This window comes from Barbus barbus (assembly GCF_936440315.1).
Source record: "Barbus barbus genome assembly, chromosome: 7".
Taxonomy (NCBI): domain Eukaryota; kingdom Metazoa; phylum Chordata; class Actinopteri; order Cypriniformes; family Cyprinidae; genus Barbus; species Barbus barbus.
Genome location: NC_136735.1, coordinates 31,210,270 through 31,236,831, shown reverse-complemented (window position 1 = coordinate 31,236,831; position 26,562 = coordinate 31,210,270). Strand labels below are relative to the sequence as shown.

Here is a 26,562-nt window from a genome sequence, read left to right as displayed (position 1 = left end):
AGTTGTTCAAATGATTGGCTGTTTAAACATACATATAAAGAGAGAATTATTATAGTTAACTAAAAATAAAATAAAATAGGCTATAAAAACTTAAATTTTATTTCAGCTAGTTGTCAAGGCTATATTTTTGTTCATTTCATGTTTATCCTGATGTACTAAAATAAAATTAAACCATTAGTAAAAATATAAATCAATAAATTTAATTAAAATAATGAAAACATAAACATTTAAAAAAACGAAAATGACAAATACACAATTTATCGTCTGAAAACAGAGAATAAATAAAAAATAAAAATGTTAATAATAACTATTATTTCAGTAACACTAAAATAACTGTGTAAATTCTGTAATTCCTATTGATTTAAATTGTCACTTTGAATTTTTCATATATATATATATATATATATATATATATATATATATATATATTGTGGCATGTGAAACCCCTTGCAGAATCTGTGAAAATGTGAATAATTTTAACGAAATAAGAGAGATCATACAAAATGCATGTTGTTATTTATGTAGTACTGTCCCGAGTAAGATAATTTACATAAAAGATGTTTGCATATAGTCCACAAGACTAAAAAAAAAAAGCTTTAATTATTAAAATAACCCCCTTCAAAAGTTTGGGAACCCCTGGTGAAAACTTTTGAACAGGATGAAGATATCCAAATATTTCTTATTTTGTTGAAATATCATTACCCCCCCCCCCCCCCCCCACACACACACGTTAATTACAATTTAGCTTGACCTTCAAATTCAAAAAGTTTAATGGAGCAAAAAAATGCAGTTAAAAATAAATTAAATTTTTCAAAAAAGCCTGAAACTACATTTCAAGTGTCATTTTCAAAGAAGTTTTAACTGTGACCTCCTTATTTCTTTCTATAATAGGATAGAATAAACATAATATAATATAATGTTGTTGAGTAAAACAAAATGAATTCGCTAATCCTGTCATGAAGGATGCAGTAATCACGTTTGATCATTATGAATGACAGAAACTCCCTCTCCTGTATGCTCTGTCAAATAGCGCTGATTGCCTCTTTCATGCAGACCCTACTATAAAAATCAAACCCCGTCTCTGAGGAGCGTTCATTCACCAAATCTCGCCGAGCTCTGCCGGTTAATTATTAGCCATTATCTCGTACTTAGTACCGGAGCGTGGAGTTTGGAGTCTGAACCTCAAATCCAGATAAACACAGAGAGAGAGAGAGAGAGAGAAATCTGAAGGATCAGGCAGCCATCCTTTCTCTGGCCCGCAGACCTGCACAGCACACAGCGAGCCAACCATGCTGCGGCTTGCTGGACTTTTACTATGTGTCACCTCCTTTATAAGTACCTCATCCCTTGGTAAGTCATTTTTTAAAAGTCTAAAGACATAAAAATAAATGTAAAAAAAATAAAAATAGACTGTGTGTTTGCTTGTTGGTTAAAACTAGCAAATGTTCTCAAGTTTTCAGATTTGAGATTTCAATTAATTTTAATATTTCATTAATGTAATCTAGTGTAGTAATTTTGAAAGCATTTAATAATCATGTAGTTAGTCACACCTTTCATTCATTCTGTGCCCAGATTCATCTAATCATTGCATATACAATCATCAGTATGTTTATTCAGTATCAGTATCATTACTGAAATATTTCTGTGTATTTTTATTCTTTTTATATTTTTAATTGTATGTAAATATGAATAAAAATGAAATAAAAACATTTGTTTTAGAAGGGTAAAATCAGGGCATAATCTCTGTATCAGAAGATGTGATGCAATCTGAGTGTGACACGTCAGTGTTTTCGGGACAAGACTGAACTGTGCTGGCAGAGAGGATAATGGTCTTGTTTTGCAGAGATACTGTTTATCAATCACTTTATGAATCAACAATCCTAAACCCACAAATTCAGACAAACCATGTCTGAGCAGAACATTAAATTGCAATGTGGATTTTTATTATTTTTTTTTATTTTTTTGCCCCTAACATCACAAAATGTCTTGATTTGCACAAAGGTTACCTTGAATGATTCTGACTCGTTTAATACTTTTAAGACAAAATAAATTTAGTTGTGTCCCATAATGAGGTTAAGAACATGATCCATCTACATGATCATTACAGAGGATTAATAGCTCATAGTACACTGTTATCTGAGACCCACCTATAATTACAGATAGGACTACATTCAGTTTCCTTCTGTTTTACCTTCAATGAAAGGCTATGGACTTCCTCTGAGTGCTTTCTTTTTCCTGTAGCTTTCTCTTTCTCTTGAACAAATCATTTCTTGTGGATGTCAATCCTGTGGAATAAAACAGTGGATTCAATTCAGATTTCAAGTAGAGTAAGCGTTTCCACCAGCTCCATTACTGGGTTTAAATCTGTGTGGTTTTTAGGAGATGGTCAATCCACTTCCTGCCTCTCTAATTTCACATTCCTCCCTTGTCCAGCTGTCTTACATGCCATGTTTTTTCAGGTGCGAGTGCTGGGCCTCGGCTGGATAATGACAAACTCTATAGATATAGCTACAGCGCTGAGGTCGGGCTGAACAGGCCGACGGGATCCACTAGGGGGAACACTGGATTCAAGATTAGCAGTGATGTGGACATCAGTCTTGTCTGGAGGAACCCAGAGATCCAGGACGAACAGCTACTTCGATTGCAGGTAAAGTGGTATTTTTATTATTATTATTTTTTGATTGCATACCCTTGTAAGAATGTGCAATTATATTCAATGCATGCACTTGTAGTGTACTTCAAATTGGCTTATAATATAACTTAATTTTAAAAAGTTCACTTTTTTAATGTAAAAGTTTTACTTTAAAGGGCATTTTCAATGATTATGTTTTAATAATATTTTGTCATGCTGTAAAAAGAACACTTTTGATGTGTTGACTAACATTTAAATCACATGTATTTTTAACTGTTACTGTATCATTAAAAATCTTTAAAAATTAAAAAAAAGTTGCAGCTTCTTCATTACAAATGTCAAATTATAAACATACTTATATACATAGCATACAAGTATATTAAAGTTAACATTACCATATCAGTACACTGGAAGCACACATTCATATACGATAGAAGTGATTATGAAATTACATATAAAGATGTATTTAAGTTCTAATTACGTATGTCAAAAAAGGACTTTTAAGTTGAACTAACTGCATTTAATAGCAACAAAAAACTATTTATCAAATTTTTCCAATTAATTGTCTGAATTCTCTAAATTTTTAAAAGCATATTAGCTCAGTAATTCTTGTTAATTTTGTAAACTTTTTGTTAATGTTTTGAGTTAATTTTTATATAGGCCTACTCTGTTTTTATGTTTTAGTGCTTTTTTGTTGTGTGTTTTGTCTTTTTTTAATATATATATATATATTTATTAAGTTTCAGTTGTTTTAGTGCTTCAACAATGAACATTAGAAATGTTGCTTTGTCAACTAGCTGAAATAAAATAATAAAGTGATTGTTTATTTAATTTTAAGTGATGAAAATGTTTTATATATAGTTTTAGTTAACAGTGATAACCTATGTGCAAATCACCTTCTCCTGTTCTGTTCTCAGATTTCAAATGTTCAAGTTGAAAGTGCTGGAAAACGCTCCCGCAAAAACAACATCTTCCATGGCAGCTCAGCAGAAAGCATTCTGGGTAAAGTCAGGCTTGAGACACTTCAGAGGCCCTTCATGGTGCTGTGGAAGATGGGCAAGGTAATAAACATTTCATTATGTATCATAAAAATGTTTCTCATATCCATTTTAGTTTTGAATTTTTAAATATATTCCATAGTGATTTGATTTTTTTGTGTGATTTTACTTAGATCAGAAGCCTGTATGCCCATAAGACGGAGCCTGCTACCATCAAAAACTTGAAGAGGGGTGTGGCCAGTATGCTAATGATGCAGCTAAAGTCCGGGAAGATGTCAGAGGTAAAGACTATTACAATTCTCCATTGAAGTGTTTTGAACTATGTAACTTTTTCTGAGTTTAAATACTCTCTCTGTAATCTACAGGCTGATGCTTCGGGGAAATGTTTAGTTGATTACAAAGCTACCAAAGATCAGGTGATCCGTACAAAACACTTGGATACTTGCAAAACACAAGAGATGGGATTCACTACACACAGCCCAGTAAGACAAAAACTAATTTTCTCATCTTACCTCATGCATCTGTACACAATTCCTGGCACTTTTTATTGACCTTTCCTCTCTTCCCCTTTAGGTGTTGGGCGTCAGTGGGAAGTCTGCTTCTGAAACAGTAATCACTCTGGAGAAGGGCATTATTAAGTCTGCTAATGTTGAAGAAACACACATTTTGTCCATCAATGCTCGTCATAAAGCTGCAACTAAAGTCCTGTCTAGGTACCATAGAAATGTGAAAACAAATCAATTAATTAAATTAGTTAATGAATGAAATTAAAGCATCTTCTCATTTCCAACAGGCAGTCGTTGACACTTAAAAAGATTGAGGTTGGCCCAACTGAAGTAGCGGGTAAAGATGCCGCAAGTGTGGTGAAGTCTCTGGATGACAAACTCATGTCTGTTGGAGTCATGGTGGAGAAAGTTAAAAACAAATGCAAGGGATGCCCCAATGTGAGTTATTATGCTTTTCAAAGAAACTACATGTTGAACTAAGCATTAATATTTTTTTATCACCCTATAAAAGTTTGCGAAATGTTTTTAAGCATGTGTTTATGTTTATACTAATTGTATATTGTATTGTTTTGGTGTACAATAGCTAATGGACACATGGAAAGCAGTGAGACCTCAGCTGGAGCCACATTCACTCTCTAAAGCAGAAGCCCCAAGAAGCTTCCTCGCAATCTTACACAGCCTGCGCAAAGCCAGCAAGTCAGAGATCATGACTGTCCTGCGCAACTGCAGCAAGACTGTACTGTAAGACCAAACTCCTCATTGTGCTTCCCTATTTCTCATTTGTACACATCATTAGAGTCAAGCAACTCTTTAGCTTTAATTAGCTACAGTAGCTAGTTACACTTCAGGCTGCTAACAAAAAGGTAGGCAACTACCCTGATGATATTTAAGACTTCTCTGCAAAGAGTCAAACTCAAATCAGTCACTTGCTTTTTTTTGAACATTGAATAAACAAACTGATTCTCTAAAATGAATCAGATTTCCCATTGAAAGATTGTGTTTGACTGTAACCCCAGTTTTGCTGTTCTTTTAATCTTTCTATTCATCAAAGAATCCTGAAAGACGTGTATCACAGTTTCCACAAAAAACATTAAGCAGCACAACTGTTTTCATCAACAATAAACACAACCTTAAGACTTGCCGTTTGCATTGTTTCTCTGTCTTTCCAGGCCTCAGCTGGTGGATGCAGTAACATCAGCTCAGACTCCATCTTCTCTCTCAGCCATTCTGGAGTTCCTGGACTTCAGCAAGAAGGAAGGTTTAGTGCTGCAGGAGCGCTTCCTGTACGCATGTGGCTTTGCCTCTCACCCTACAGAGACCATGCTGCAGTCCCTGCTGGTAAGAGAACTGCAACACTGCAATCACACATGCACTTAGAGCCTCCCCACTGTGAATGTTAATCTTACCAAGATGCACTTTGGTAGTAAGAGGGTATTTGATATATATTTGTGTACACACACACACACACACACACACACACACACTCACACACACATACATACACAATGGTTACACTAGTGGTGCAAAAATTACACATTTCACAATATGTTTAGATTTTCATAATTTTCTTTTATGATTTTAATTTATGTGACTTATTCCACCATAGGATTTGTCTCAAGGAAAGATTGGTAGTACAGAAATCAAAGAGTCGATTGTGATTATCATGGGAGCTTTGCTAAGGAAACTCTGTCTGAAAGGAGCATGTGAACTACCGGTGAGTCCCCACACATTGGATTATTATTGGTATTCATTTCTGTACTTATAAATGTTTACATATGATTCATATATTTTGCAAACAAAACATTTCCAAAAATTTCTAAAGAGATGGTTCATACAAAAATTAAAATTGTTTAATTTACTGTTCCAAATCTATATGCGTTTCTTTTATGATATTTTGACAAATGTGGGTAACCAAACAGTTAATGGTCCACACTGACTTCAGTAGTATAACAAAACAAAAATTTGGATTGGGGACCATCAACTGTTTGGTTTCCTACATTCTTCAAAATATCTTCTTTTGTGTTTAACAGAACAAACAAACTCAAACAGGTTTGGAACAAATCCAAAGTTCTGTAATGAAACTCTAGATCAGTGGTTCTCAAACTTTTTATGCCAAGTACCACCTCAGAAAATATTTGGCTTTCCAAGGACCACCATTATGACCAACATTAAAATGCAGTACCACTATGCACAGTTTTTTTTTTTTTTTTTTTTTTTTAAGTCAGTTTTATTCCTAATAAGAATATTTATTATTGTCAGCCTCTTAAAAAATTGTAAATACACAGTTTGAAGATTAACACTGCACTGTGCTTACTTCCAGGTAAATAAAAAAACTTAATTATTAAATTAAAATTTATTGTACCTAAAAGTGAAATAAAACTGTACTGTACTTAAATGTTAAAAAACTGTACTTAAATAAAGATGAAATGAAAATGTATCGTACTTAACATTTAAGTACAGTACAGTTTTTATTTCACTTTTAAGTAGATACAATACATTTTCATTTAATCTTTAAGTACAGTACAGTTTTTATTTCACTTTTAAGTAGATACAATACATTTTCATTTAATCTTTAAGTACAGTACAGTTTTTATTTCACTTTTAAGTAGATACAATACATTTTCATTTAATCTTTAAGTACAGTACAGTTTTTATTTCACTTTTAAATAAAAAAGTACTTGATTAAAAATAAATAAAATGTGTATGTGTAGCTGCAAGTAACAACAATCAGGCCACGTGTCCACCAAAGCCAGCTGAAAACGCCCAGCTGTGAGCGCTTGAGAGGGCAGCTTATTTTTGTTTTTTTCAGTTGAGACGTTGTGGTTGCTATGATATGGAATATCTACTGAAGTAATATGGCAGATGCATCGCTAATGAAATGTTTCTCCAAGCATCATTTTTCATAACAATATGGTATTTACTTCGGCAATTCCATCTGGTAAAGACATAAATACTCAGAGACAAGCAATATTAACTTCTCCATTGTTGTTCAGTCGTAGTACAAGCAGGGTGTGATGGTATTAGTCCTGCCCCTCCTCCACTGTGATTGGCTAGCTTACTAAAAAGTGACAGTGATGAGCCCTAAAGGTTTACCCAAAGTGGAACATTCTTCAACTCTCGGCGCCGAGAAAAAAACGCCTGAGTGCTCAGAATTAGGGGTGGGAATCTTCAGGCACTTCACGATCCGATCCGATCAGATTCTGGGAGTAACCATCCGTTTCCAAAACGATTCTTGATCTACATTTTTTCCCCAATTAATTTTTCTGCTATGAAAATACATCTTTACAACTTTACATTTGAACCAAAATTGCACTTTCTATGCTTTTTGTTTATAGTTGGAATCTCCGGTAGGCTACTGCCATCTTAAAAATAGGAGTGTGAATCTTCACTGGTTTCACGATCCAATTCAAATACGATTATCATTATCAACTCACTATCACGATGCACCACATTCCCAGTTTTCAATATTACTGCACACGGCTACATTTTCATATAAATTTTATATTAAATTTATTTTGTGCTAAATTTACTTTATTTTATTATTATTATTATATAAGCAGTCTACCTTTTAAAAAATTACTCATTAAAATAAGTGTTCTTCAAGTATCTGAAAGATAACCGACAATAGTTATGGGTTTTTCTTTTTTCCTCAGCGTTATTGCTGTTTGATTATTACTGATGAGATCATAGACAGTGGCAGATTTAACAGGCTGCATTCAGACTAATGCACAGATCTATTTCGATATATCAGATGTTTTGTCCTGCTCTGAAAACATAACTGACTGTGTGTAGCCAACATCAATTTCGTATAAAAGTATTCGAAAATCCATTTAACCGCAAATAAACACAAAGAGCATGCCAAAGTCTGTTAGTGCGTGAGTTTCGTACATCTAATAGTTCTGCTTTCCAAACGGCATAAAAGAAAGCATATCTAAAGAAAACACAGCAGGTGGAAGCACATACTGTCAAGCAACGTGCACGTGTCTCACAGCGCAAATTCTGTTCAATGAAGCCCACCCATATGCGGGGGGGGGGGAGCTCAGAATCGATTCAGAATCGTTGAAGAGAGAATCGCGATGCATCGGAGAATCGATTTTTTTCTCCCACCCCTACTCAGCATGAAAAAGACGCTCTCATTTAATACAATTAAAAAAATTGGCTAGCCTCGGGGGAAAAAACGCTTTGGTGGACACGCAGCCTAATTTATATTTAATTCAGAGATTCCTCTGCATACCACTAAAGGAAGCTCACATACCACACTTTGAGAACCACTGCTCTAGATGGTTCAGTCCGATAGGTTAACTCAATCTAACATAATGATATCATCACATGCCACAGCTGGTTGGTTCTTTTTGTATCAGCAGCCAATGAGCTTGCTGCTCAACATTCAATTACTTGATTAGAGCTTGCTGTAGCAGTTGCAGCACGCTTCAGAAACCCTCCACCTCCCCCAGTTCCACCCGTATAGATCTGCTACGGGTGATTCATGTATGCTATATATGGGGGTTATTTCATGTATTTTATATGAGCAGCAGCAGTACATGCTCACAGCAGCATGTTATGGTTGTTGCTCTGCCGCAGCAGCATAGCAGATCTATTCCGCCAAGGCCACCACAACATATTAACATTGTCATGTACATACATTATCATGCTAAACGCTCCGAGAGTTGTTACGGTAGAACTTGAGGAAGAGCAAATGATGACAGAATTTTCATTTTTGGCTGAACAATCACTTTACAGTCAATCAAACTGAGTTTAGTAATTCAAGCTGACTGTGTTTCTTCTGTGTTTGATGTGTAGACAGTGCTTAAGGTAAAAGAGAAGCTGTTGGCAGGGCCTGACAGCACTCAGGTAGAGTCCGAAGTTCAGATGTACCTGCTAGCATTGAAGAACGCTCTTCTGCCGGAGAGTATTCCTGTTTTAGCCAAATATGCCGAGTCTGAGGTGGGAGCGTTTAGCACCATTGCCATTACAGCGCTGCAGAGATACGACCCTCAGCTGATCACACCAGAGGTATACTATCAATCCCCCATCACCTAGAGGGGCACAAAAAACAACTCTTCAGCTACTTTTCAAAACATTTAACACTCTATTTCCACAGGTGAAAAAGATGCTGAACCGCATATACCATCAGAACAAGCGTATTTATGAGAAGAACGTTCGTGCCGTGGCAGCTGATGTGATTATGAGCACTAGTCCATCCTATATGGAAGTGAAGAATCTTCTACTCTCCATTGGACACCTGCCACATGAGATGAACAAATACATGCTGTCTAAAGTACAGGACATATTGCGCTTTGAGATGCCAGCCTGGTGGGTCTCAAATTTACTAATCATATTCTCTAGACTCTAAATAAACAAATGTTTTCTTAATGATTATCTGCTCGCCACTTGTGTGATAAAAGTCATATGTCTGGTTTACAGTAAATTGGTACGACAAGTGATGAAGGACATGGTTTCCCACAACTATGACAGATTCTCTAAGACTGGGTCATCCTCTGCTTTTTCAGGCTTCATGGCACGTAAGTGAGCTCATGTCCACTCCTGCCCTTTAAACTTAAACCTGTGGCACTATTATTTTTTATATAATGCTGCCTGATACAAAGTCTGCATAGAGGTATTGCAAATATATATTATTAGAGACATTCCATGCCATTGGTTCACACTATGAAAAAAAATAAAAAATGTTTTATGTTTTTTTAAGCAATTTTTGACTGGCGTATGATAAACCAGCCAACATTATATAAATAAATAGCTCAGTTACATTAATATCTAAACATTCTAATATACACTAATATAATATGCTACACATTCAAATGTTTGGAATCAGTAATATTTGTAGACTTGTAGTATTTTTGAATGAAGTCTCTTATGCTCACCAAGGCTGTGTGTATTTGCTCAAAATTACAGTAAAAACAGTAATATTGTGAAATATAATTACAATTTAAAATAAATGTTTTCTATTTTAATATATTTTCAAATGTAATTTATTCCTGTGATGATAAAGCTGGATTTTCAGCATCATTACTCCAGTCGTCAGTGGAAACATTACAGAAACATTAGCTACTTATTATTATCAGTGTTAAGCTGCTCAATATTTTTGTGGAAATTGTGATATTTTTTTCAGGATTCTATGATGAACTGAAAGTCCAAAAGAACAGCATTAATTTAAAATAGGAATATTTTATAACATTATAAATGTCTTTACTGTCATTTTGCTGAATAATAATAATAATAAAAACTACTTTTGAACAGTATTGTATACCACAATACTGGTATACAATACTCAATATATTTCATATTTGAGACTTAGGACAATAAACAACCACTTTGACTCTTAGACATTTTTTGTAGAACAATAAAGTGTGTCTTGTAGCAGTTTCTGAATTTTCTATCTTTAAACAGGAACCGCTGATGTCACTTGCACCTACAATTTGGACATCCTGTACTCTGGCTCTGGTGTATTGAGGAGAAGCAACATGAACATTTATGGTCAGAGCAATGATGCCCTCCTTCATGGCCTTCAGGTACTGTCGTCATTACCACAACACAGTGTTGTACAGCGTATTCCATAAACATACATTGTGTGTCCTTATATTCACTGTTCTTTATGTCTGTCTTGCTGTATTTCAGGTGACAATTGAAGCACAGGGTCTAGAGTCTCTAATTGCAGCCACACCGGATGAAGGAGAAGAAGAACTGGAGTCTTTTGCTGGAATGTCTGCTTTGCTGTTCGATGTGCAGCTCCGGCCAGTGACCTTCTTCAAGGGCTACAGTGACCTGATGTCCAAGATGTTCTCCATGTCTGGAGATCCAATCAATGTGGTGAAGGGCCTTATTCTGCTGACAGACCACTCACAGGTATGACATTCACCTCAATGTACACTTATACAGTATATGTATATTTTATTATTAAACTTGTTCCCTATATATATTATTGTTAATATTACATGGAAACAACATGGCTATAATTTCAAATAAATGCTGTTCTCTTGAACTTTCTATTCATCAAATAATCCTGAAAAAATATCATATTAAGCAGCAAATCAGCATAATAGAATGATTTCTTAATGATCATGTGACACTGAAGACTGGAATAATGATGCTGAAAATTCTGCTTTGCTGTCACAGGAATAAATAACATTTTAAAATATATTCAAATAGAAAACTGTTATTTTAAATAGTAATAATAATATTTCACAATATTACTGTTTTCACTGTAATTCAGATTAACACATGCAGCCCTGGGATGCATAAAGACTTTTAAATTATTCAAAAACCACATAATGTTAAAAGATATTACCATTTAAAAACATGAAATATAAATACACTATATAGACAAAAGTATTGGGTCACCCCCTTCTAATGAACAGGTTTGACTATTTAGTACAAATCTTAATGTTTAATCATATAATGATATTCTAGGGAATTGTGTGCTTCTAATTTTATAGCAACAGTTTGGACAGGACCCTTTTCTAGTCTAACATGACAGTGCCTCTGTGTATAAGACAAGGTTCAAAAAGAAATGATTGATTCAGTCAGTGCCAACACAATTCCCTAGAATATAATTTTATGCTTAAACATTAAGATTTGTAATCATGGAAATTACTAAAGAAGTCAAACCTGTTCATTAGAAGGGGGGTGACCCAATATTTTTGTCCATATAGTGTATTTTCTTTTTGATGTATTAAAAACAAACCTTACTTTCTCGCTTTCTTTGAAGGTGATTCCTCTACAGTCTGGTCTAAGAGCCAGTGCTGAGTTCCAAGGTGGTCTGGCCATCGATATCTCTGGAGGGATGGAGTTCAGCTTGTGGTACAGAGAGTCTAAGACGAGCGTCAACAACAGGTAGGTCTTTTAAAACTCCTTATATGGGGATGATGTCTTGTATTGAGATATAGATCCAAGCTGCCAATTAAAACGACAGAACATGATGTCTGTCATAATGGAAAGCATTTCACCCTTGGTTGCTTTGGATGCAATGGTGGATTTGTTAAAATCGACCACTTAAATTGCTTATTTAGAAACCATTGCCAGATGTTTTTCTTCACTAGGTTCTCCAAATGACAGTAAATATGATGCCATTGCATCTTATTATAACATCATTAATCCTTCAGAGAGATTCGATGCTAATCCACATCTTTAGCCACAACTGCACCTGCTTGCCTACTATTAATTTGTGGATGCAAGCAATGGCAACTTGGCCAGAATGAGACAGGCGGGAAATGAGGGCAATGGAAAGATGCTGTGGTAGGAGTAAAAGATCAGGTGTTGAGGGTAAAATTAGGTTATGATATCGATTGTGAGAAACCGAATCCTCTCAGGGCGAGATTTCAGATCGTTACATTTGAAGCGTTAAAGACAGTTTATGCTATTTTTTTTTTTTTACCTTTTAGCATGGTGGGTTTGCTGTTCTTTGTTCGATGATGGGTATTTCTGGGTGGCATTTGGTTTTCTACATCTGCCAGCCCTCAGGATAGGCAGGGGCAGGTGTATGGATCAGGGCAGCAGGCTTTACCTTTTCTGAAAACACACACACACACACACACACACACAAGAAGACAAACAAAGACTCATTGACAGACAGACAACCTAATACGTAAACACATTTGCATGCGGGCACACAGAAGCGGGGAAAACCAACAGAAAGATAGTTACGCACACAGACGCACATAGTCAGACACAAGTGGGATATGTTTAGAAACTAAATAAACCACAGCTCTCTCGGGCGCACAAGATTAGCATGCCTCTACTCAGCCCACTCATCACGGGCAGCCATGCTGAATAGATCATTTAAGGTGGAGGTTGAAAGCATGGAGCCAGACAATCTCATGTGATATGTGAGCCTAAACACCAAAACTGACTCAGCAGAGCCTCTGAGAAAGAGACTATGGCAATAAATCTCTATCTGAAGTTGTTCTATGGAACATGTGTTGTAGGAAGAATGGGTGTAAACATCTTGATATAAAAAAGCTAAAAAATAAAGTTGAGACAGATTTTATAATCAAGTCATGTCATCAGCACATCCAAAGAGAAAACACTCCACTTTTGGGGTTAACTAATTGTAACAAACATGGTAAAAAAAATTGGTTTTAACATAATTTTGATATTGTATACTATTGGTTATTAATATTTTGTATTAGATTTTATTTTTATATTTAAATTTTTTTGTCATATTGTTATGTTTTTGTCTTCTTTTAACTTTATTTTTTTTTTCTATTTAGCTGTTTTAGTAATTTTAGTAATTTAATTTATTTATTTTCTGTTAGTTGTCAATGCAAAATTTCTAATTTTCATTTAAGTTTTTAAGTTTAAGCTTTTCCATCTAATATTTTATTTTATTTCAGGTATATTTTAGTTAAGGAAAGTTTATTTTAGTATTTATTTTACATTTAATCCTTTAGCAGATGCTTATTTATCCAAAGAGACTTACAAATGAGGAAGGTTTTAGTTAACAATAACACTGAATCTAATTTATTTTTAATTTAAGCAACTCAAATTTTGTTTAGAAGTTTTCATTATTTATTTCAGTTTTACATATTTAATTTATTTGCCAAGTTTTCTAAGCTTTTATTTTTATTAAAAAAAACACATTTTTTTAAAAATCTACTTTTCTTCTAAATAATTTAAATAAATGAATGAATAAAAATAGAAAATCTGCACAGAGATGCATTGCTGTTCTCGAAAGCTTTTAGAACGCTGAAGTAAAAAAAAAAATGTAAATGTAAAAATGATTCTGACAGTGCTGAATAAATAACTGAAGATCTACTGTGTGCTTACCGAGATTTTTTAGAGCACTTTCTAAGCTGATCCTTGACATTGTGTGCAGGGGAGCGTTGGTCGTCATCGGTAATGTGACAGTGGATACAGACTTCGTAAGCGCTGGAGTGGAAGTAGGTTTTGAGACAGAGGCCAGCCTGGACTTCATCACCACCGTGCAGTTCTCGGAGTACCCCTTCCTCGTCTGCATGCAGATGGACAAAACCACTTTCCCCTTCAGGTATCCATCAGTCAGATTTTAGGGCTAGAGAATGGGTTATACTATTTTTAAAAAATGTGTCAGATGAACAAATCTAACCTGTTTTTGCATCTGGTGTGCTCTAGAGAGACTGTGTCCAAGCAGGAGAAACTGCCCTCAGGAAAGACATTCTCCTCAAAGAGGAGCAGAGATCAGCTGGTGCCGGGCTCAGAATTTCCGCTACACCAGGAGAACTCCAACATGTGCAAGAAAGTCTTTGAACAGGCCTGGTAGACAAGCTGGGACTGCACTGGATGCTTTGGCTTGCAAATGTAAATGGTGTTCATGCAAACAATCACATTACATTTTGTGTCTGTTGTGCTGAAACCTCGAGTCAGTCAGGCATGCGAAGGGTTGTGCACTCTTAAAAATAAAAGTTCTTTTTTTTTAAACCCTAACCCATTTTGGGTTCCCCAAAGAACCTTTCAGTAAATTTTGTCTTAGTGTGAAGAACATTTTAATGATCTAAAGAATCTTTTTCCACTCTAAAGTGGAATAAAAAGGTTCCATGGATGTTAAAGGTTCTTGATAGAACCATGAATGCCAACAAAGAACCTTTTATTTTTAAGAGTGCACTATAAGAGTCCTTATACGTCCAGCCCTGTTTTCTCCATTTATGAATGATTAGCACAAATTCAATTTATATTTTTGTCCATTTTTATAAATTATAGGAATGTTGTCAGGATAACCAATGCCACTCTCGTCATGTGACAGAATTATTCGACCCAAAAAAACAAAAGTGAAATATTTATGAATGATAATATTAGGCCCCATAGCGTTATAACAGAACTGTGTATTTGAGGTGCTACGGTGTTATTTATTTAATCAGAGGGCTTTCTGACACACTTCATGCCTCCACAGGCAGTTCATGCTGTCTGGTTTCCATGATTACACCAGATGTTTATATTCTTGAGAATATTTATGGCAGTCTTGTACATGGGAAGATAATCAACCATGAATAAAGTTTTTGTCTTTTTTGTCACATTTCTTTTGGTGTAAAAATAATTGAAAGTGTAACTTTTAATAATGTAGACTATATCCTTATCTATTACGATGTGACTATTATTTTAATAGATCATCTACTGATTTTTTATTAAGCTAAAATAAGGATAAATGCAAACTATTTAACTTGTTTAGCCCTTTGTGAGCATATCTTAATTTAAAATATATTTATATAATGAATTTACGTAAAACATTGAACAAATCTAAATTAAAACAAATTAAATATACACAATAATACACCTCGTGAGGATTTGGAAAAAAGTTTATTGTATTTAATAGTCCTGAGAACAACAACAATAATAATCCATCTACTTAAGTTCAGTTGCTGCCATCAGTTTTTAAGTATAATCAAATTAGCAATATCGGCTATAAGCCATTTCAACTTAAATATATTAAACAGACTTTAAAAAAAATGCAAGTTGAATCTCATATTGGTTAAATTTGGTAGAAAATTGGTTAAAATGAATTTGATGAGTTACAGTAATCAAGACGTACGTTTTCATGGCATGCATATTTATTTTACAGTTAACATAGAACATGCATTTCCTCTTGCAGAACGAAATCAGGCTTCAGCTACTTTTTTTAACGCATGTTTAACCTACCAAAGCGGTTTTATTTCATTTTTATTTAATTTAGCGAATTCCACCTAACTTCTCAAACTTTGATGAGGATCTTTAGGTGTGTAACACAAATACATTTTCATAATACAGGAAAATACCCTTTGACCTGCTGTTTGAGAGAGTGTTTTATTGGCCAAAACCATGTAAAGTCATTACATTCATTAGTAATTAGATATCAATTTGATATGAATAAACGTTCAAATAGGTCATTTTAAAAGGGCACGCTAGCTTTTAGATGACCTCAGTAATAGACAAGAACTAAAACTGGCATTCTGATTTCATCTGCTCTCTTCATTTGTAATTAAATGCTGAAAAGTGTGTAAATAACAAGCGCTTTTTTACAAATACTTACTTCGTATCAACACAATAGTTGGAGTTCCGCTTGAAGAAAAAAACAGCAACTGCGCTGTCGAGAACATTCCTATCGCGAGGCGAACAGCAGCTGAGCGCGCGCGTCTGTCACTGGCGCTGCTGCCATGGCGACCGCGTAAACAAACGCATAAACTGTCAGCTCGAGCTAATGCCTCTGGCGGGTGAGGTTTCAGGAGCTCACGGAAAACTTACCTAGCACGCTCTCGTCAGGTCCAACGACCCTCTGCCAGCTGTGTAAATCAACTATCTGCTTCTCTTGAAGATTTAAGGCCTTTTGAGGTCAACGGCGCTACAGGAGGGTGTGAGGAAGGGTAGGTGAGGTAGTACATCAAATCTGACCACCATCAGAGAATTCTCTCAGGACTAATACCAGAAATGTGACCCTTGATTCAGTTCTTTCATCTGAAAGCTGAATAAATAAGCTTTCCATTGATGTATGGTTTGTTAGGATAGGACAATGTTTGGCTGAGATACAAACATTTTGAAAATCTGGAATCTGAGGGTGCAAAAAAAGAAAATACTGAGAAAATCGCCTTTAAAGTTGTCCAAATGAAGTTCTTAGCAATGCATATTACTAATCAAAAATTAAGTTTGGATATATTTACAGTAGGAAATTTACTAAATATCTTCATGGAACATGATCTTTACTTAATATCCTAATGATTTTTGGCATAAAAGACAAATGTTATGATGTTAAAATAATGTTGGCTGTTGCTAAAACTATACCCGTGCTACTTATGGCTGGTTTTGTGGTCCAGGGTCACAAATGAGCTTGGGAACATTCAACAATTGCTTTTTAAATCTGTGCCGTTTATGCACATTAAAATGTTTCATGATATTTACATAACCTATTGCTTTCTATACTCTACATTACTGTTACCTTAAATATCAATATATATATATATACCTGACAAACCATTTTTACTAGGCTATATATAATAGCAAACTGTCATTCTATGTGGCTGTCATGTATTTGTTTTGTGTGCATACAGTGCAAACCAACCAAAATAATGAAATAACACCATTTAACCTCTTCAACATGCAATCCTCAAGCTATAATGGAACATTCAAAGACTAGGTGATCTTTTTAACAGCCCTTACAAAAGGCAGCTGAGTGGGCCAATAGATTCCTCCAATGTTACTCGTGTACTATTAACATCACTGGAACTAAACGTATAAGTGATTTTAATAGTGCAATGACGTGCATGTTCCACTGAATGCGTTTTAATGTGAGTTAAGGAGGCTACTTGATTTATGCTTATACAACTTATACAATTGGATGCTTTATTCGTACCCACATTACTCATTCAAAATACTTTAGCACACCAAGCATTGTATTTATGTATCACGAATAAGTACCATAATGAGTAAGTAAAATAAGTATTTAAAACCTAATTTTGTTTTTTTTTCCCTCTGCTGGGTCATATTTTGATTGCAACTCTCATCATGGAACAATATGTATTGATGGATTTTTTGATCATTATATGAAATTTATTAAACTTACAAAACTTGCTCTTATATTTATATACTCGCATTCAGAAAGATTCTTTCAAAATACCCATATTCAGCATACCAAGTTCATGTATCATAAATAAGTACCATAATGAGTATCAAAAAAGTGTTATAATTTATTATTAAGCAGGTTGTAGCATCTTAATTTGTGTTGTTGTGATTTAATCATAGAATATGCATGCAATACCATATATTATTATTAATTATTTTTATTTTGTTTTTCTCTGGTCATATTTTTAAGTAGCAACTCTCATCATGTATTGGTTATTTTTTGATTATATGAAATTTTAACCAAGTGTTATCTTTACGGAATTAATTTGAATATCACATTTATAATAAGCATTTTTAACACTGACAAAAATAACAATGCATTCCTTCTAACATTGGTACATAGATTGGCCTGCAGATCCATATACCTTTAATATATGATCAATGTAACAAAAATGACAAAAAATGAGAGGACAGATGATGGAAAAGAAGGGGTAAAACAGAACAAAAATATAAGGATTATAATACTGTGGAGGCAAAATGAGCTAGCAACATGCCTGCACTGCAAACTGAGGTAATTGGCAACAAAGATTGAGACAATTTTTAAATGTACAAGTATTTTCAGTTCAAGCATTATTATTATTATTCACTGACACTATACAGAACTCCCCAATGATCCGTCCGTCACTATAATAACAATTCTCATCACAGTGAGAGGAAACAGACACACATTTACTCCGTCTCTCTCACACACACAACACTGGGCACTACACAAAATGCTTCTCTATCTCTGTTTCTCTTTCACACAAGCCATGCTTTACTCAATCAGAACTTGCTACCTACAGGTAGATAAAAAGGAGTCCATAAAAATGTAAAAATACAAACACTTTATACAACAAAATGAAAACGTGAACAAAAAATATTTTCCCTTAACTATGCAGTGCTGGATGGACAAAAAACATAGTTGCCTCAAAAAGTCTACAGGCTACATAAATAGCAAATGTTGCACAAAGTTTGTAAAGCTGCTTTAAAATGTTTCCTCTTTAGATTTTCAACATTGCAAAAGTCACAGATCAGGAGGCAACACCGGGTAGGAATTGATGAAGACAGATGTGGGAAACTGTGAAACATGTCTGAGGAATTTTTTTATGAAGTGGGAGGAGAACTGACTCCGACAGACAGACACAGACCATCCTGAGAAGGAAAGGAGAAAACAGACCAATCAAAGAAACAATAAATATCAAGGCTGAATTATATGAATCTAATAGTGACACTTTACTTACTTATTTGGGTGTTTCTTTAACTGTGCACATTTTGGCCCTGTGGACTTTCAGAAAAAAATAAAATAAATAAAAAATACATTATTAGTGATTTTAATTTGTCTACTAATAATGTTCTATTACATTTGGAATTGTATAATTATTTTATACATTCTTTTTTTTCTGAACCAATATACATGTCAATCTCAACATTTTTCTATTTTTTCTCAATTTCAATTTCTTAACATTTTATGTATCATAGACAATTAAATATATAGAATTTTATTTGAATAATATAACAAATGACACACAAAAAAAAATCTATTTACCTTTATTTTTTCCATCTTATAAAAATTTCATCCCCCAAAAATGGAACTTTATTTAAAATTTTTTAGCTGTGATGGAAATAAAAGTTTTTCACACAATAAATATTGAGTTCATGCTTATTTCACTTTTTGTTTAGATTATCATTGTTTAAAAAAGTAATAATTCATATTTCTATGATGGTTTTTCATATTTGAAAATCTTTGTCCAGTTTAAAAAGAAAGAAAGTCATTTGAAGCAACAAAAATAAAAAGTATATTATGACACTTTCTATTGAAATGCTATCATTTTATATACTACAGTACAACATGCAGCATAACATAACTGGAAAAAAAAAGATTAGAATAAGTCTGCGTGACAATGTGTCTTTTATTTCAAGCATTAAATATGCAGTCAATGGCCATATTGCTTTCATCGCTGCAGCCAGTATTGCAGCAGACTGTAGGATCTCTAAAGTTCACATATGAATGTCCCTCTCACTCCGGCTCTCTCTATAAAAAGGTTTGACCCTGCTGCAGCTTGTTGGTCCTCTGATCGGCTCCAGCAGCTGTCATCCTACTGCCTCAGCACAACAAATACTTTACTCGCCTACTGACCTTTCCACACACATACACGCTCCAGCTCACACTCACACATGCATACTGTCAAGTGCCAGCAATAGTTGCCAGTGTTTGGTATTTCTATGATTTTGTTGATGTGCATCATTAGAAAAACATGATACATACATATTTTCATTTGCAAAGTCCTGACATTCACTTTTTGTGTGTATGAGACATAAATTTTTGGTTCCTCTGTAGATTTTTTTCTCATCAAACCTAGTTTCGCCGTTGTGTGTTTTACTTTTACTATTCTTTGTTTGTATTCTTTAATTCAAACTGAAAAATTAAATCAAATGTGTTATGAAGCAACATCAATACATCACACACAGACATCGTAAAACAAATAAAATCCAAAAACCTGGACACATGAAACTATCTCACAAGTCTCAGCTTTTCATTGATATTCAGGCTCAAGCACATACAGACTGTAAAATTCATAACTTCATTTACATTCACTTTTTCCACACAATATTGCTCCAGGAAACCCACATAGATAATCATAGACACAAAATAAGTTTATTATTTTTTTCTTTTTTGCCTTCCATATGTATGTTTTATAGCCTATACTCAATATTGTTAATATTTCATACTATTAAGAAATCTTCACTGTGAGAAGAGAAACAAGTGTTTGGGATTCAGTACAACCTGGGTCCCACTTTATAGTGGCCTTAACTACTATGCACTTACATTTAAATTAATCATTTGATACATAGCACTTATTCTGAACGTACATGTTTCACATTGTACTTATATTTAAAAAATACCTGCATGTAATTACATCCAATTTCTGTAATTACATAACATTTATAAGTACACTGTTTACCCATCCCTTACACCTTAAACCACCCTTAAACCTACCCGTATCACCAAACCTGTCCACCCTTACCCATATCCCACCTACAGCAGCAAAAGTGTTTTGTAATACAATATGAACACAATAAGTACATTGTACTTTTTTGATGCAAGTACATAGTATTTAAGTACAGCTAGTATAAAGTTGGACCCAAATCGGTTTTATTCAACAATAAAAAAGTACACCACACTTGAAAATTTAAGAATTAAGTGCTACTAAATATCAAACTGCATCAATAGCAATTGTAAACAAATGATCTTTGGCCTCTTCTTTTTAGAATGATGTTAATTTAACTGAAATGTGATTTCAGTAAACACTCTCAGGAAAAAAAGGATGAAGGACAACCATTATGTACACTTTAGGTACTCAGATGTACTTTTAAAGTACTGATATGTACTGTTTAGGGGTAAATAAGCTACAAATATGTATTTTTTAGCTTTTGCACCTAAGGGTACCACCCCAATGACAGCTTTGTACTTTTTTTTTCTGAGAGTGAATGTATGAAGTCAATTCCCAGGGTGTAGTTCAACACACTAACTATGACTTAAATTTGTTCCACTAACGTTTCACAAGTGTCAATTTTAAAAGCAAATCAATTATTTGATCAACTGAAACATATTTCCGTTTACCTTCATTTTCAACAGCAAATTGCTTACATTATATATTGATTAAGCTCAGAAAGTTTCAGAGAAAGCAATATTTGTAATAAATGCAAAATGATTTATATTTTGTTGCTCGACTTGAAGACATTCATAGACTATGTACACACACACACACACACACACATACAAAGCCATGCAGTGGCCACTTACCTTCCGTTATCGATGCTCCACCACAAAGCTCATGGTTGTGCCGTCAAAGGAGGGAGGAGCAACAATACGGGCACCTTGCTGGGATGTAATACTGATGACAGGTTTGGTGGTGCTGCTGGGAACTGTGGTGCCCTGCGGGATCAGATACATGCTGCCCGTCTCCACCGCGTCCTCGCCCTCCGAACAGGTGGAAGAGTGGGACTGGGGGACCAGGTGTGGATGGGGTGGCAGCAGGGTCGAGGGGTAGACCAAGTAGGTGGGAGGATAGGCTGCCGCAGGACCGAGGGCGACCGGTGTAACAGACACAGGCACTGGGGTGAGTGATAAAGGAATGTCCAAGTACTGACCACTCTCAGGATGGTAAAAGCACTGGGCGGCTGGCTGCATGGGCACAGGGGTGTCTACTAAGTAGTACTGGCCAGTGGAGGGGTCTAGCAGGAGCTTGCGCTGGATGTGAGGCAGTGGGTGGTCGGCCGGGGGCGTGAGGCAGAGGAGCTGGGGTTGAGCAGCAGGTACGGCCGGCAGGGGCACGGCGTGGTGATATATCGTGGCCGTCTGACTATCAGGAGACCAAGACTCCATTACGATAGGTGAGCGTTGCAAGGGCTGATGGGAAGGCTTTGGGTGCGATGCTTGTGAGGGCTTTGAATCGGAAGCGTGAGCTTTAACCGGGATTGTTAGGTAATTGTCAGAATCTTTCTGCTGGTGCTCTTCCTCACTTTTTGATTTAGAAGGACAGATTTTCAGCGACAGAGGAGCTTTATGAGATTGTGTGGAGAGGGTGTAGTTTCTGCTAGAAAACATTTGCTGAGTGCTGTCATTTGTTGTATTTATACGTGGAGGGGCTTTGAGGTTACTTCCCAGACTAAAAACGCACTTGTCATTGAAAGAATCTGCCCTTTGGGTTACTAACTTAGCCGTGTCTTCCTGCCTGTGAGAACCTGTTGGCATGCATGCTTTATCCTCGTCAACACCAGAATCTGAGGTCGCGGTCAACTTTTCAATGTGCAGCTGCAAACTAGTGTCTGCTTTCCCATATTCGTTCTCAATGTCCGTTTTGGTCGTGACTCCTTGCTCCTCTCGCGTGATGAGTGACAGCACGTGACTGTCCGTAATTGGTTGCGGAGCTTGCGTTTTGCGCTTCCATTCATTCCTATCAAAAAAGTACAGTTGCTCCATAGTTTTCACAGCTGCCTTTAACTTTTCAAGAGCTATTTGATTTGAAACCTTCGACTCAGGTTTCTTCTCGCTGCCTTCTGCTGCTTTTTCTGGTTTTTGTTTTGCCGCTTTAGCATCGATTTTCAAGCTAAACTCTGGTTGTTCAGTCACAGGTTGCTTAGCGCACGGCACTCTGGGTGCAGTGCGCAAGGTTTCACTTTTAGTAGGCCACTCCGAGAGATTTGGTGATAATCTCACCGTTTCATTGATATTCTCGCCCGTGTTAACAGGCTCAGAGTGTTTTGTGGCATTGTTTGTGTTCACAGACTGGCATTTTATTACCATTGGTGTAGGAAATGGTTTCTTGTCAGGTCCCCTATTAACAGGTTTGCTCTCCACTCGTAATCCAGTAGATGCCATCCCTGATGAACAGGAAGAATTTTCTAGCGCTACAAACCGATATGAGCTTTTTACCAATTTACGCACGTCTCGAACCTGATGAATAGGTGTCTGGAACTTACATTTACTATCTCTAATATCCCTCACCATAAAATGCGGCACTTTGTCTGATATGGTCAACAAATGGCTTTTAGATTCGCTTGTCGCCTTTTTAGCGTTGGTGTTATGATGGATATTGGGTGTTAACAGATTGGTGATATTAAACGGATTGCTTTTGTTTTCTTTAACACTTCGCAGGCGTATTTTGATTTCGGGGGCTTTTTGACACTGTGACATTTGGTTTGTGTCCGCAGGGCTATGGAGATGGTCAGAGCTCAGTTTTCGGTACCCTCCCCCATCTGACTCTGCAAGATCTCCAGTCACTTTCAAATTATGTAATGAAAGCCCGACAGCTTCCTTTTCCTTAGGCATAAGCTGCGAGCTAGGGACATACAAGTGAGACATCTTAATCATCTTACTACTCTCGCCCTCAACACTTTCACTGCTTTCCGTCACAGGTCTAATTGAGGTGTCTGGCAGTGGTGACTCCTCCTCCAGTGCGTACTGATATTCTCCATCACCTTGTGCTTCCTGTTCTCCATCTTTCCAAGTTTTAAAAGCACTCTTTTGGCTGGGGGTCAAAGGAGTCTTAAGCGGTTCGCTTGAGTCTAATTTAGAGGTCATTTCTGGGTCACAGGGTGACTCAGCAGCATGGAAACATGGATTCTCTTGCGGCTGGTCTGTTGCCTCACCGAGCTCCTCTTGAGAGTGTCCTGAGGCGGTTTCTGAAATCTGTCTTTGCAAGCTCTTCACCGTCTCTTTGCAATCTTTAGCGTGAGGGCACACTGATGGAACAGGATATGTGTCGCTTATTTCACCTCTTTCCATTTTACGCTCTTGCTCAAACTGCATTTTCTTGGAAATAACATTTTTCAAAAGACTAGAGGCAAAGATGGCTTTCTTGTGGGCATCTTCAGAGGTCTCACTGAAAGGACTTTCTGCTTCACACCCCGCCTTGGCCTGCGTGGTGCCCATAACATCAGCTGTGGAACGTGACATTATGGCATTCAGTGCGCGTTTTGCGCGCCTCTCGCGCGCGGGTATCCCTGCACCGACGTTACACTTAAAGTTCAAGGTTTCAGTAAGTGTGATAGTTTCACTTGGTTTGCTTCGTAACTCTATCTTCTTAGACGCCTGCTGCGAGTTCAAGTTATTCTTCAGCGACACTATTTTAGTTTGAGGGCTAGGTGTATCCGTTTGAACTATGTCTTTTATGTCCGTACATTCGGTGCTTTTATTTCCCTCCATAACAGGCGTAGAGTTCTTGTGCGCCTCGCGTGACAAATTGCCGTAATTCAAGTCGACGAAAGCGGACCATTTGTTAAAACTCGGGCCGTTTTCTGACACCGAGGACTCACTCGAGCTGCTCAAATTTATAGCATCAAAGTAAGGGCAAGCCAAACTCCGGAAGGAACGCTCGGTGAGGTTACGCACCTCTTTATCAGCATCATCCAGTTCGCTGACTGAACTGGACGCGCCGCTGGAATATTCATTGATGTCTTTTCCCCTCAGTTTGCTCGCGAGGTGCTGACGACCAGGAGGTGGGATAAAGTAGCGGTCAAACACGGTCTCGCTTTTGGAGTCAGAGCTTTTAAATGAATAATGACTCCGCTCACCGGCACGTCTGGTGTGAAGGCGGACACTCCTGTGCCCTAACAGACCGGCTGGTTCGTCGACCGCGCGCGAAGACGTTTTGATTGACAGGTGAATATGTCCGGCTGAATTTCCAAGATGTCCGGCGCCCTCATCCGAGCTGGCACATTTATCGGATTCACAAAGTTCACTTTCGGTGCTGACCAGAGCACCTGTGGCGGAAAGCTTCGCTGCGCGTGAAGCGGGAGGAAATTTATTGCTCTTGGACTTGCTTCGGATTCTTCCGAGAGTCGTCTCGTCGCTGTCAAACGATGCGTAGTCAACAAATGAATATACCAAATTATCATCCTCGAAATCCCAGCAGGATCCGCGACCAAACTCGTAATCCGCATCGTGATCCAACTCCGTCAGCTGAATCTCGTGCGTCGTTATATAATGCGACTCCACGCTCGTGCTGTCCTTGGATTCGCAGCGACTGTTCAAGTACATGTCGGTGTATTGTAACTCCTCAGTTTCATACGACGCAGATCTGGGATCTTCGGATTTTGCATCCGTTCCCGTGTCCACATAATCATCTATCAGCGGAGCGCGCTCTCCATGAACTCCCTCTGAATGGCATTTCTCCTCGTGACATGCTTTCGATGAACTTTTATAGTTATTTCCAGTCTCCTCTCGCTCCCCAGGACTCTTAATCCCGGAGATGGATGCATCGCCTTTGCATTTGAATATTGCCAGCTGGTTCCCTTCGCCTGTGAATGTGACTTTTACTGTCTTGGTGCTGTCTGACTTCATGTCCGAGGGGTTGCCCAGGTCTACATAATTTGTTTCGCTGTGATCGTCACTTTTGCAGTGCTCTTTCGTGCCTGCCAGTGGCTTTTTTAAGGGTCCGGTGTCCTCTCTGCTCGAGATGGCCGTTTGAAGTGTCTCCATCTGCTCTTGACGGCGTCCCGCACGGAGATCAGTGGTGTTGCCTCTGACACCGGACCGCAGCACGGGTTGTGTGAGCGAGCGAGGGGAGACACTGCGACGAGGACCGGAGAGAGAGGGAGGGGAGAGAGAGGGAGGGAGGGTCTCAGGTATGATCCCCTTACCGCTAATCATAGGTCTAGTAATGATAATGACGTAATGCTATAAATGATGACTAGCTGACATTAACTTGACACTTTTTTAGGCTGTCCTCTTGGCAAGGAGCAATTAAGGACGTAAAACTAATACACTTAATGATATTTCAGGATATCTGAAAATATTTCAACGTTAAACGTACGCTATGTCATGTTAAGGGGTAAATTTAGTCCTTAGAGAATACGTGAGCAATTTACATTTAATAAAAAAAAAAAAATACCTTTTTCAAATGAAAAAACGACATGTATATTTTGCTCATAAAATTTCAGTTTGTTTAAAAATATCCATAACCCAAGGATATATGTTTATTTAAATATTTAGGTATATATTAATATATGTAATATGTATGTACGTTGATGTATGGTTTGTTAGAATCGGACAATATTTGGCTGAGATACAACTATTTGAAAATCTGGAATCTGAGGGTGCAAAAAAATCTAAATATTGAGAAAATCACCTTTAAAGTTGTCCAAATGAAGTTCTTAGCAATGCATATTACTAATCAAAAGGTAAGTTTTGATATATTTACAGTAGGAAATTTACAAAATATCTTCATGGAACATGTTCTTTACTTAATATCCTAATGATTTTTGGCATAAAAGAAAAATTGATAATTTTGACCCATACAATGTATTTTTGGCTATTGCTACAAATATACTCCAGCGACTTAAGACTGGTTTCGTGGTCCAGGGTCAC

General features: G+C 36.6%; 2 protein-coding genes across 2 annotated transcripts; one reads left to right on the top strand and one right to left on the bottom strand.

Moving 5' to 3' along the window:
* Positions 1-1,227: 1,227 nt before the first annotated feature.
* Positions 1,228-15,138, top strand: mttp (microsomal triglyceride transfer protein). The gene is made up of 18 exons (XM_079420711.1): positions 1,228-1,350; positions 2,460-2,647; positions 3,550-3,693; positions 3,804-3,911; positions 3,996-4,112; positions 4,204-4,343; positions 4,424-4,574; positions 4,720-4,877; positions 5,306-5,474; positions 5,743-5,850; positions 8,937-9,149; positions 9,238-9,449; positions 9,561-9,658; positions 10,542-10,663; positions 10,770-10,997; positions 11,860-11,984; positions 13,966-14,136; positions 14,241-15,138. Exons 1-18 carry the CDS (start codon positions 1,290-1,292, stop codon positions 14,386-14,388), a joined length of 2,661 nt encoding a protein of 886 aa, XP_079276837.1. The 5' UTR covers positions 1,228-1,289; the 3' UTR covers positions 14,389-15,138.
* A 6,363-nt stretch (positions 15,139-21,501) lies between these two features.
* On the bottom strand, positions 21,502-25,674 carry LOC306872789 (uncharacterized protein C4orf54-like; the record flags this gene model as incomplete). The annotated part of the gene is made up of 1 exon (XM_079421629.1): positions 21,502-25,674. The coding sequence occupies one exon, from the start codon at positions 25,672-25,674 to the stop codon at positions 21,502-21,504; it is 4,173 nt and encodes a 1,390-aa protein (XP_079277755.1).
* Between the last annotated feature and the right edge of the window lie 888 nt (positions 25,675-26,562).

Bases quoted from the DNA above. Each gene is read 5' to 3' on its own strand.
- mttp (XM_079420711.1), top strand. From the start codon at position 1,290: ATGCTGCGGCTTGCTGGACTTTTACTATGTGTCACCTCCTTTATAAGT. The intron at 3,912-3,995 runs GTAAAGACTATT...TGTAATCTACAG, and splicing joins AGTCCGGGAAGATGTCAGAG to GCTGATGCTTCGGGGAAATG. The intron at 14,137-14,240 runs GTATCCATCAGT...GGTGTGCTCTAG, and splicing joins AAAACCACTTTCCCCTTCAG to AGAGACTGTGTCCAAGCAGG.